Below are 13773 nucleotides of genomic sequence, written 5' to 3' on the forward strand. Positions count from 1 at the left end.
GCTAGAAGTAACTGAACCCCAGTACTGAGGCAGAGCTGGAGCTAAAACAAAGTGTTCATACACACATGTATTTTGCATAAATAAATGAAATAACAAGACATAAAAATGACTCAAATCCAGCAACTGTGAGGCAAGCCCACACGAGTCGAAACAGATGACTTTTGTTCATGAGTTTTCGTACAACAGTTTCACATTAGTCAGAAGTGATAAAAAATACCATTTATATCCAGTGCTTATAACACTTACGAAACAACATCTGTGAGTGTGTGTGTTTTTTTTTTCTTTTTTTACTACAAGCAAAATCAAGTTTCAGTCCTAAAGAACAGTCCTTTGTTCTCCACCAGCCCAGAATATTATTTTGGCATGGTCATAAAAACAAACAAAATTAACCTACTATTCTAAATGTTTGCCTTTGTGCAAAATTAATTACATACAATACAATGCTAGCCATACAGCACTCTACCTATGAAACAAAATAAAAAACGAGAGAGAGAGAGCAAAAGCCAAAGAGAAAGAGAAAATGTGAGAATGAACTGAGGAGGAGAGGTATATAATCAGAGAAATCAGTAAGACAATAATAAATACTCATTTTTTGAGAAAAATGACCTCCTCCTCATTTGAAATAAATGTATAAAAACAAAGTTCCAATCCCCAACCAATATTAAGAACAAAACATTTCTATCAGTACCTTAATCAGCTTATAGAGAGCACTCCCAGCTAATGGCATAGCCAGTAATACCTTGGCTAGACCTAGTTATTGCTATTAGGTATGGCCTTGAGCACTCTTTAAATAAATATGTAGGTACACAATTTTCTTCCAAGTGGCAAAATGGCTCAAGAAATCTGATGGGGCCGTTCCTATGTCCTGGTGATCAGATTCTGGGTTGTCCCATGAGGTGAACTTTCCCATTCACTGACATTCTCCCATCAAACCACTCTGGGTGAGGCCTCCATGGGCAATCAGTCCTGGTTTCAGGAAGGTCAAAATGGCAGGGCAGAGCTCCCTGTAGTTAGGAGATGGGGAAAGAAACCTCACTGCCTCCCAGCCCATCAGCACATCTCCATGGAAATGCTTGTGTGACAAGCACAGTTAGTGTTGCTCACACATAGGCATGTGCCCCATGTGGCCACAGATACAGGGAGTCAGCCAGAGGAGCTCTTCTGTTGCACCAGGAAATATCTGTTCCCCAGAGTTAACAGTAGGAACATCCCATATAGGGAATGTGTTTCTCCCCCTTCTCCTTCCCTATGGTTTTCTTTTATTCTCCGGATGTATCATGACTATCTGCCTCTTTCTTTGCTTTGAGGCTACCATGTGGCTTCTTGTATCCTGGGGATTTTGCAATGAACTCCCTAGTCATGTAAGCTGGGATGAGGCAACTCAGGGTAAAAGCGCCTGCCCCTGACAGCCTCACTGTAGTCTCCTGCATGGCCCACAAGCCTTGGGCTTCAGGTTTGGCTGTGGGACCCTCCTGCCTGGCAGTCACCACTATTGACCCTTGCAGCTGAACTGAATTCAGGGAAATTCCACTGATGCCGACCCAACCACGTGTTGCTGAACTGAATTAGGGGAAAATTCTGGCAAAAGATTCAAGGCTACAGAGAACCTCAGGGGCATACCTATTGAAGTGTAAGGTTATACACCTATATCCAAATATACATCCCTGTAGCCAGACATACACTTGTGTATAAAAACAACAATATAGGTATTTAATAGCATCTTGTTTCAGAAATGCTTCCAGATGCTCTGGGGACATAAAATTACTATGTACATCTTTTGTATCTAGCAGGAGAAGGAGGTAAAAAGGGCTGAAAAGTTCTTCTGGGAAGGAGGGTGAAAAAGAAGAATTATTAAATTAATGCCACCAACAATATTTTTTTAAATAAATAGTAAGCGGACCCTTGACATTCTGGAATGAATAAATTATTTAAGAGAAAATGTGTTAAGACTGAATGTCAGGGTTAAAGGCAAAGGGATAATGGATGTAGTGAGAGGTGGTCTCAGGCGGAGAAGACCACCATGTCGATCTCTTGTGGTGATCGCTCTGGTGTGCAGACGTCATACCACGTCACACACAGATGGCACGTCAAGAGGCAAACACAATGGGGCACATGCACTGTGGCAATCTTGTTCATTCCTTACAATATCTTGTCTCCAGATTCCTGAGTACTTTACCATTTTCTGGGGGAAAAAAAAAAGGTGTGGTTTGCTATTTTAAGATGCCAAAGATTGTCTAAGACTTTGCAGTGTCTCCTTTAAGACTTTCAAAATATTAAGATTCAAAAGTTATGAAAAAGTTTGGCACATTCAAAGTTTAACTACACATGGAAAAATGGAATTCTGAGGCCGTTTGAATATGCTCTACATGCAGCTGCACACGCCGTGGACTTGTTCTGTTTCACAATATATGAAATCCTCAGTTGTTCTCTAAAATAATTCAGAATAAAAACACATTCACAACCTGTAGGCCGGCACAGCATACCTGAGTGAGAATGTTTAACCCCATCTAAAACAGTAACTTAAACCTTTATCAACATCCAAAAGGAAAAAAAAAAAAAAAGTAACACAAAAATATAAGACTTGTAAGACAGCTATGGGTTGAGATAAGTTTTCAAGTCCTGGTGTCTCATATTTAATATGTCTTCACCTAAATTAAAACAACAACAACAACAACAATAACAATAACGACAAAAACTCAAGTTCATGAAAAATCAGGGAAAACTTAATCTGTCTCACGCTTTACGAAACAATTAAGACCATTCTGCTGATGTAATTGTGGAGCCACAAATGCATGCGGGCTCTTTAAGAACTTTTTGTTGTGGGAAGGGGGATGAAATGTCAAAGTATTTTAATTCAGCAAACAAACACTCCTCAGTTGGCACTGACAGCCTCCGGGGCTTCATTTTCACTGCTATAGTCTGATTTGGGATCATCTTCATAGTCGTCATATATTTCCATTTCATCTTCTCCATTAATCATTTCATTTCCAACTAGGCTTCCGCCATCTGTCTTCATACCATAAGTGCTCTGGATAACTGGGAGGCTGGGCTCTGGGCTGGCGGAGGTGCTAGAGCAGTCAGACGTCATCTGAGGTGATGGTGTGGTAGTTGCCATAGTAATAGCACCAGGATACACAACACCTGTTCCTGTGGTGATTGGAATCTGAGGCTGTTGCCTGTATAGACGAAAAAAATAAAGGAAAAATGTCTGTCTATCTATATATTCTTCTGTGTGGTATTAGAATTCATCCCCCACACATTCCAAAGTGGGATCCTGTTTGACATTCTAAGCAAATGACAAAAATGTGACAAAGGTGTTCCCTGGAAGAGTCCTGCAAATCTCCCTTATGCTATGGTTGGAGGTTAAACAATATAATGGAGCAATTCACTGATGGCTTTGCGACATAAAAGTGGGGTTCTTTTTAATACTGCAAATATGGCAAAGCTTTGATAACATTTGGCATTTGGAAAAAATTACAGAGTTAATTCCACAAAGGTGGAAGGTCATTTTTCAAGACCTCCCAGAACATTTAAAAAACATACTCATGGCATGACACACAGTATAATGACACTGTTTACCAGGCTTATGTCATCTTCTCTACAGTTTGAGAACTGTACAGAGGAAAGATAAAGATGTGAAATAACTTGTCTCTAACAGTTCCTAAACATGTCCCTAAGAGTCAGATTTAGTAAAGTATATATTTGATACCCAATGTGAAAGTCTACTTCTACAGCTGAATTTGTAGGGAAGCTCCCTGAAGCTTCTACTTCCCTAATTGTAGAAGGGTCATCTTGGCTATCCGGAGACCTTGGGCTGGAACTGGGGCTAGGGTCTAGGTCTGGAGGAGTCAGACTAAAAAGCAGTGAGAGTGCTGTAGCTTAACAGAATAATAGACACATTGCCTCATCCTAGATCCTAGCATGGGAATATTGAATATACCATGGAATGCCAAAAGAACGAACAAATCTGTCTTGGAAGAAGTACAACCAGAATGCTTCTTAGAAGCAAGGATGGCGAGACTATGTCTCACATACTTTGGGCATGTTATCAGGAGGGACCAGTCCCTGAAGAAGGACACTATGCTTAGTAATGCAGTCAGTGAAAAAGAGGAAGGCCCTCGATGAGATGGATTGACACGGTGGCTGCAACAATGGGCTCAAGTGTAACAATGATTGTGAGGATGGTGCAGGACTGGGCAGTGTTTCATTCTGTTGTACATACGGGCTTGCTGTGAGTCAGAATCAACTCGATGGCACCTAACAACAGCAACAACAGATACTAGCAGATGTCAAGGCCCAGCCACACCAGATCATTCCTTCATAATGTTACTTTAGTTCAAATAAACTTACCAGACCCTTTATGAAGTAATATTACTCTAGTTCAAATAAATTTACCAGACCCTTTATGAAGGTCTTCTCCCTCTGCAGGGTGACATGGCTACTCTGGTCTCTCATTTCACTTGAGGCATTATAACTGGTACATAAGAATTAAAGATGTACCTACATTAGAGGCTGTGACTAAAACAGTATTCTCATGGATGCAATATTCACTACCTGTTTTCCAATATTTATATAGAATAATTGCGATTGAAATTGGTTTTAAAATGTCATTATAATTAGCCTTTCTGAGTCTCAGTTTCCATATTGTCATGGACTGAATTGTGTTTCCCAAAAAATTTGTGTAGCAACTTGGCTGGGTCATGATTCCCAGTGTTGTATGATTGTGTAATCTGATGTGATTTCCTTATGTGTTGTAAACTCTATCACTATGATGAGATTATATGTGATCTCCTTATGTGTTGTAAATTCTATCACTGTGATGAGGTTATACAGATGAGGTTGACAAGATTAGATAATGTCTTAATGCAAAAGAGAGAAGCGAGCAGAGACACGTGGGAACCTCATACCACCAAGAAAGCAGTGCCGGGAGCAGAGCGCATCCTTTGGACCTGAGGTTCCTGTGCAGAGAAGCTCCCAGACCAAAGGAAGACTGATGACATGGACTAGCCTCCAGAGCCGACAGAGAAAGGCTTCCCCTGGAGCTGATGCCCTGAATTTGGGCTTGTAGCCTATTGGACTGTAAGAGAATAAACTTCTCTTTGTAAAGCCAGCCACTTGTATTTCTGTTAGAGCAGCACTAGATGACTGAGACACATATATTTATAAAGTTGGGGTCAGGGAGGTCTTTCCACTGTTTTGTTCTTGTGGCTTCTGGTCAATCACCACCACTTGGACAATTCTTATTGACCCTATAAATTATCACTGAAACTTTCCTCTCACCTCACTCTAACAGGACAATACCCTGAATCAATGAAGAAGTAGCTTAGTTACCAGCTACTCCTTTACAGGTCCAGAAAAAGCATAATTGTCTCACTAAGGCCCACACGCCCTCGAGCCTGGCAGAAGAAGAAATGGTAGAGATGGCCTAGAATCACTATGTGAGATATCTGATAATGCAATCTTTAACAACCTCTTTCAATCACAAAAACAAACCAAACTGACTCATGGTAATCCCACATATTACAGAGTAGAACTGCTCCATAGGGTTTTCTTGGCTGTAATCAGTACAGAAGCAGTTTGCCAGGCCTTTCTTTCACAGAGCTAACGGGTAGGTTCAAACCACCAATTTTTAGGTTAGTAGCCGATCACAAACCACTAGGGAGGCATAATATTGATTCCTTAACCTCTGACTAATATAACACGTAAAATGTTTTAATATGCATTATCTTATTCAATTAACATGGCAACTCCATGAGTTATTATTAATTCAAATGTTTCAGATGAACAAAATAAGGCCTTGCTTAAGGCCACATATTTAATAACAGCCTGCTCAAAATTTGAACCTAGGTCCAAAACCAACCAAACTCACTGCTGTCAAGACGATTCTGACCCATAACTACCCTATAGGATGAGTAGAACTACCCTATAGAGTTCCCAAGGCTGTAAATTTTTAAGGAGGAAGACTGTCACAGCTTTCTCCTATGAACCTAGGTCGCCTGACTCAAATTTCATCACTCTTTTGTTTATACATATTCAATATACGGAGACACTAAGCTCACAAGACCTCATAAGAAGTCCTAATTTCCATAGGGCTTGTTGACACCCAGTACACACTAAACACTTGATACTGATCCATTTTCTATAATTCTCATGATGACTTTTTTGACTGCCTGAAGGACGACGACATGATAGATGAATCTAAAGCTATGTATGTTATTATTAGTTGCTGTTGAGTCAATGTCTGACTCATGGCAACCTCATGTGTGCAAAGCAGAAATGCTCCACAGGGCATTCAAGGCTGTGACCTCCTGGAAGCAGATCACAAGCCTGTCTTCCGAGGTGCCTCTGGGTGGGTTTGAATCACCAGCCTTTCAGCTAGTAATCAAGTGTTTAACCATTTGTACCACCCAGGGACTCCTAAATCTATGTACAGAAACATGTTATAAAATACTGGTTTTTCTATCATAGAATCAAATTCCAAAAAGTCTATATCTCTTGCTTCCTCAGTTTTGGGCAAATTAACACAAATTAAGTTTAATGCTCACCTGCCCACAGCAGTGGATGTCTCATTAAATTTTTACTGAATTTGGATAATGGCAATAAAATATTTCTGATTTAATCACTGAGTGCAGAGTGAAAACTTTTACTGCAATATTAACCCATTTTACAGATTTCATCAACTTGGTGAGCATAATCTGTGATAGAGACTGCATACTATCAAATGGCATACTTCCTTTTCACAAAGTATGTTTTCTTTCCACAAAGAATAAATGGTCATTTTTGCAGCATTTTTCAAATTAAAATATCTATGACTGTATCTATATCTATAGATCTAATAAATAAATTTGAATTGAACAACTATTATATGTCATTATTTGTCAGGGACTACGCGTAGATGCTTTCACATTATTTTCTTTAATCCTCACGATAAGCCTGAGATGGAGGCATCATTTTTTTTCTTTTACAGATAAAGTAGCCAGTTAAGGTTCAGAGAGTTTAAGTTGTTTGTCAAAGGCCACAAAAGTACCACAGCCAGGAAGTGAACATAGTTTTGAGATGTCAAGTTAAGTCTTCCCTCCACTGTATGAAAGTCGCTTTCTTAGACTATTAATTAATGAGAACTGATATGCTGTGACCTACAGACTCACAAATTCCCTACTAGATATCCAGATTGGGAAGAGAAAGGCAATTTAAATCAAAATCTTCTAAACTGAGCTCCACATATTTAAGAGTTTTTGTTTTTTAAACATTAAGTCAGTAATGGAATGGTAAAAATGATAGACAGAGAGAGACAGAGGTAGTTAAAGCATCTATACAACTTACTTCTGGGAGTGAGACATATAATATCCAAAAGTCTACTCCTGGTTGGTAGAAAGAAAAGTCTGCTTCAAATTCCAAGCCAGTGCTAAAGTCTAAAGTGTCTATGGTAAAAACCCAGAGGTTATTCCCCATCTTGAATAAATGAGGATAGTCCAGTACTGGCAATGATCCCTCATTAATAAACAACTGCTTAAGGTTTATGTAAATGCTAGAGTGAGAACATGTCCCTGTAAGAAATGATTGTGCCTCAGCAAGGACTCCTGGGAAGAAAGCAATGTGCTACAGTGGAAAGGGCTCAGGCTGTGGAGTCAGACAAACTTGAGTTTAAATCTCAGCTCTACCAGTTACTGCCTCTGTGATCTTGGGCAGGCTAATTATCATCATGGACTTTCCCTTTCCTCATCTAAGAATTAGAATAATCATATTTACTTTACAGGATTGTCATGGAGATTAAATAAGAGAACATACATGTAAAGCATTACATAGTACCGATAATCAACTAACGCTCATTCTATTTTCTTTCTCCTGTTGGGAAGTTGGTACAAACCTCACAGAGAACAAGCATGTTCTAAGTCTGGAGAGGCCCAAGGAAATGACAAGGTGATGGGCTGGACTGTCCCAAATGCTGGCCCACAGGAGCTGGTTGGAACCAGAAGCAACAGACTATAGAACATACTCTGGTTCACAGTTGGGCCAGGAAAGGGCCTCCTGTCTATCACAGTGGTACAGAGAAGGGCATTTGAGATGGGAAAACGTTTATGTTTTATGCTGTCTTATGAGAAATGACTGCAAAGAAAAAAAACCTGAAAGACTGTAACGTTTGGTTCTGTACAACTCTTTTTTCTTCTCTCTCTCTCTCTTTCTTCAGATAGTTTGCATGGTTTCATCCCTTATCCCTCAGGTCTTTGCTCAAATGCTTCCTTCTTCTCATGGAGGTTTTTTTTTCTTCCATGACCACCCTATTTAAAATTGTACCCCATTATCTGAAACACTCCTACCCCTTTTCCCTACTTTACTTTCTTTCTAAGGCTTTTATCACTAATTGATAGTTATTTATTCATTGACTGGTTGATTGTCCAATTCCCTCCACTAGAATTTAAGCTTCATGAGGACAAGAATTTTCAATGATCTAGCCCCAGAACCTACAACAATGCCTGGAACATAAGAGACACTGAATAAATGTCTGTTGAATACATGGAATGAAAAAACAAATAGATGAATGAATGAACTAGTGAATGAGAAAAAAAGAATGAACGAAAAACCTTGGTAACTTAACCTAGAAAAGAAAAGATGCAATGAAACTAGCTGGATGGGGGGAGGGTGGTGGAGGAGGGATGTGATTATAACCATCTTTAGATGTTTGAATGATTTTCTTCATAAAGAAGAAATTTTTCTAGGAGGGACCAAAGAAGAAGATTAGAACTAAGCTACAATGTAGCAGAAAAGCAGATTATGGCTCAGTTAAGAGAAAATAACTTTCTAGCATTAGGAAACTTTCTACAGAGGACCTCGCTCTTGTGGTAAGTGTTGAGCTCTCTACCCCAACAGACGTTCAGTTAGAACTTGGAGAGGACTCCTACAATAGCTGGCTGTTTGAAATAGATGACTTCTATGGCCCTTTCTAAGTTACAGTTGATTCTGCAGATGCAAAAATCATAACCTAATTGTTAGGCTAATCTTGTTACTCACTGCCATTAGCAGTATAAAAAGAGATAAAAATAAATAAATAAATAGATAAATAAATAGGCTAGCATAGCTAATTACAGCTGAAGAAGCCTGGCATTCAAGACTTTCCAAACGAGTGCTCTATCCTAGCTATCTTACTTTTTCTTTAATGCCAGGAGAAATTTCTAGGCTGACCTCCTTTATTATTGATAATTTTCACATATGCCCCCATGTGTTCATGCTCTCCTTCATGCTAAAACAGTATGCTTTACCCCTCCTTTCCACTAGCCTGAACCCTTCCCAAATCTCAAGTCTCCTCCTTAGGGATACCCTATTGTTAGCTCTAATGCACAGTAATCTCTCTTCCTCTGAGTTTCACTTGCTCTTATCTATAAAATCAAGATTAGTACTTTATTAGACATTATGTGTAGCACTATACTATGTATTCTGTATGCATGTGTGTGTATATGTATAAAAAACTAATATTTGCTAATCTATTTGTGTATGTGTCTGGCTTCTCTAACTATAGCATTCCATGAAAGCTTTTTGCACAGAAATAATGCCTTGTATACTGTATTAATTCAGTACAGTGCTGGGTACATAGCTGATTCCAAAGAGGCCCTGACCAATTTACTGACTAATCAATTAACAAAATGAAAAACCAGCCAGCAAGCTCAAGCTTTGTCTATCAGAAGTCATTTCCTAAAATTCATTTTTCCTTCCTTTACAGATCAATTGCAAAGTCAAAATTCAAACACTGCAGTTTTCATAAACGGGAATAGCTGGAAGTACTGGGTTTTACAAATAATGAATGTGAACATCAAAACAAAAGTTGTAAAAGGTTTTGAAAGTGTATGCATGCAGATGATACAAACAGCTGATACAAGCAGAGGTGGCTAAGAACCCTCACTCTCAGCCCAAGTAAAAAGTATAATTTGACCATTACAGAAGCCCAGCATTGCTGTATGATTTCTAAATCACAAAAATATTTCTAGAGTGTAGTCTAAATTTCTCAAATGCAAGGGAACTAAATATTTATGTTGGCAAAGTCCCACTGTTTGCTGACCCTTCAGGCCCTTAAAGGATCTATAAATGAAGGTAGTGAAGTTAATTTCATTAGATAAGCCTATACATTACATATCCCTGTAGCTGATATTGCAGTAAGGAATAGAAATAATAGCAATATTTTTACATTACCTGTTGGAGTGTTCTGATATAGCTCTCTCTACAGGAGGATAATATGAATTAAGGGGACAATGAAAACAGTAGCTAGTCTATGTTAATTCATTTATATTTAGAAGTATCTCATAGGCTTGATTCAACATCTTTAGGATTAAGATTGAAGTGGCAAATGTTCAAATCATTTACAGCATAATACAATAAAAATAATTATTTTAATATAATTAAAAATATATTTGTACATAGAATTATTTTTCTAGAATAATAGTACCCTAATTTAGAGCTGATCATGTGCCAAACACTGTTCTAAGTGCTTTACATATATTAATTTATTCAGTCTTCACAAAGGTCTTATGATGTAGGTATTATTATCATCCACCTATTCTGTATATGAGGAAATCGAGGTACAGAGAGTTTAAATAAGTTTCCCAAGGGTAAGTGGTGAGTTTAGAGGAATAAAGATTACTACATATTAGTTCCCAGGGCCAGTAAGAAGCAGATCTAGTATTTGAGCCATAACAGTCTGGTTCCAGAATTGATATTTTAACCATTATACTACACAGCCTCTAAGCAATTTGTAGGCCCTATTTGAGGGGTATGTGTACTAGTGAAAAGGACATGTTTCAGATTCAGATATGCCTGGTTTAAATCTCAGCTCTGCCATTTACTAGCTGTGTGGCCTTGGACAAATTATTTAACATCTCTGAACTTGTGTTTTCCAGTCCTATAGTGGACTGGAGAAGGACATCATGCTTGGTAAAGTAGAGGGTCAGAGAAAAAGAGGAAGACCCTCAACAAGATGGATTGACACAGTGGCTGAAACAATGAGCTTAAGCATAACAACAATTGTGAGGATGGCGCAGGACTGGGCAGTGTTTCATTCCATTGTACACAGAATCGCTATGAGTCAGAACTGACTTGACGGCACCTAACAACAACAACAATAATGGAAATGATAATATATTGTAAATTCATCGCATTTTCAATAAATTATATAATTTACACAGTACAGTATATATAAAATAGCAATTATGCAGTAATGAAAATTATTATTACTTAAAATGTTGTTGTTGTTAGGTGCCATCAAGTTGATTTCAATTCATAGTGACCCCACGTGCAGAGTAAAACTTCTCATAAAGTTTTTGAGGCTGTAATCTTTATGGGAGTAGATCTCTAGGTCTTTCTCCCGTAGAGTCGCTGGGTGGGTTTGAGCCACCAACCTTTCAGCTGGCAGTCGAACCCTTAACCATTGTACCACCAGGGCTCTTTATTAAAATACAGCCCCAAACTTAGTATTTTCTAGTTTCTGCATAATTCTCTATTAGTTCACTAATAAATTATTGAATAAGAGTTTCAAATAAATTGAAGTACACTTAGCCATAGTTGTCTGGGAAAAGACATCATTGTAGCTATATATACCTTAATAATAATGAATCTAATTTCAATATTAAAGTACTCTCATTAGGATTATTACAAAATTCTGACACTTAACCTACCAATTGAGGAAATTAAATCCAAGGTAAGAGCTAACTTTACTACATTCCATGTTACTGATACATTCATTTCATAATAGCTAAGTAAAAAAAAAAAAAAAAACTGACTCATCAGCTACAGTTGTATAGTCAGTAAAATGTACCACAGTGTTGAGAAATTTATGTAATTTCATTGCCCTGAAAGTTATGTATGTCTTTTCAAAATCAGGTATAAAAACTGACTTTGCCCGCATCCCATCAAGAAGTCAACAGCAATCTTTGAGTTCTTTTGTTTTTCCTCCCTACTCCTCTTGTAATAACCACACATCTAATGAAAATCAATTTCCAAAGATGAACCCCAGGGAATTAATAATCTATCAAATACAGCTACTTAGAAGAGAAAACAAATTCTTAAGCAGAAATAATACTTAGCTTTATGTAGCAAGTATTACCAAAGCTGGCCATAGGAAAATGGTCAGGATTAAAGATTAAAGAACAAGACATTCTGATCATCTGCCTGCACTTCTGTAGCTCTACTCTACAGTGTAAAATGACCCTCCTATAAAGGATTTTCCTAGATTAACAGGAACAGGACCCTTGGTCTCTAAATTTCAAATCTCCTTTGTCGCCACCATATTATCACAAGCCCTGGAGCTCTTGCTCAAATGGTGCAGCCATACTCATGACTGCCAGAATAGGGATATTAGACATATCTTGATAAAGAGCAACATGGTGAGGACAGTTAAGATATTGCATTAGGTTGACAGTCATTTGGCATGATGGTGGCACAGACACCTGAATTTGAACCTTTGCTCTTTCTCAGCCATAGGACCTCTCTAAACCTCCATTTCTTTATTATATTTTGAGAATTATATGATTTAATATATCCAAAACACCTAGTACACAAGTAGGCACTCAATACATGATAGATGCTATTCGGTTGTTTTAATTTTTTTTTATTTTACATGCATTTTTATGTGTTTTATATTTTGATCCAGAGCTGTTTTAATGTACTCTTTGGTAAAGCGGATCAAATTAAATAGAATGCTGCAATCTCATATTTTCTAATAAGCATCAGGGAACTAAAAAGCATACGTGATAGTCTTCCAGACTATGGCAAAGAAGATGCAGTATGTATCACTAGATACACAGGGAACATGACTGGGGAGAAGGGCGGAAATTACAAAGGGCCTCAAATTTTAAATTTTTTTATTCTCTATTCAAATGTAGTTATACACACTCACAGGCATACACTAACAGGATTAAAAGTAGATGTTACCACACTATCTTAAATTTTTACTTTGTTACCTATGAACACACTACCTAAAGTACACTATGGATTGGTATTTTTGTTAAATTCTCTAATTATCATGTGAATAGCCTAATTATATTGCATGTACTTTTCTTTTGGTGTTAAAAGCATTACTTTTAAAAATGTGAACACTTATAATACAGAGGAATTTGATAGTCCTATTTTCGCATGTCTTCATTTGTTAACAAATTGAGATCCTCAAATAATAAAGTAGCTTAAGCCTCTCTTTACAGCTAAAAATTTCTGCCATAGTATAAAGAAATTAATTGATCATCTAGGGAGGTGCTATAAAATATAATTTTACTGTGACACCCGTTACCATCAAGGTGATTCTGACTCAGATAGTAAGTACATCTTAAGAAATACTGATAATGACAGAAGTTAGTCCTTACTGATATCTTACTATTTGCCAAGCACTATGTAAAGTACTTTTAAAAGCACTGCCGCATGGAGTTCTTTCAACAATGCTATGAGCTAGGTACTATTATTTGTTTTGCTTCACACATGAGAAAACAGAAGCTTAGAGGAGTTAAACAACTTGCTCAAGCAGGTGGCACAGTCAGTATTTGAACCCCAGAAGTCTGTGCGCCTCCGAACAACATTCTAGTGTATTGTATAGATTCATGACCTAGACTACTTTAACTGACTTTTTTTCTTTTTTGTATTGTGACTGTTTGCTATTCAAAATTAATTTTTTTTCACTTTTTTTTTTAAATTGTACTTCAGGTAAAGGCTTACAGAACAAATAGTTTCTCATGAAACAGTAGTACACATATTGTTTTATGACATTGGTTAACAACCCCACAACATGTCAACCCTCTAACT

The 13773-nt window shown here is 37.6% G+C and overlaps 1 protein-coding gene across 3 annotated transcripts in view; it reads right to left on the reverse strand.

Annotated features, from left to right (window-relative positions):
* Positions 1-2650: 2650 nt before the first annotated feature.
* SOX6 (SRY-box transcription factor 6) overlaps positions 2651-13773 on the reverse strand; it is a 431726-nt gene continuing 420603 nt past the window's right edge. The window contains exon 16 of one of the 3 annotated variants that reach the window (XM_023737515.1): positions 2651-3176. In XM_023737515.1, coding sequence (XP_023593283.1) covers positions 2873-3176 — 304 coding nt within the window. In that variant the 3' untranslated portion in view covers positions 2651-2872. The remainder of the gene's footprint in view (positions 3177-13773) is intronic. The other 2 variants (XM_004369676.3, XM_004369675.3) reach the window with 2 other exon arrangements.

Source organism: Trichechus manatus, unplaced genomic scaffold, assembly GCF_000243295.1.
Source record: "Trichechus manatus latirostris isolate Lorelei unplaced genomic scaffold, TriManLat1.0 scaffold00006, whole genome shotgun sequence".
In the NCBI taxonomy this organism is placed as follows: Eukaryota; Metazoa; Chordata; class Mammalia; order Sirenia; family Trichechidae; genus Trichechus; species Trichechus manatus.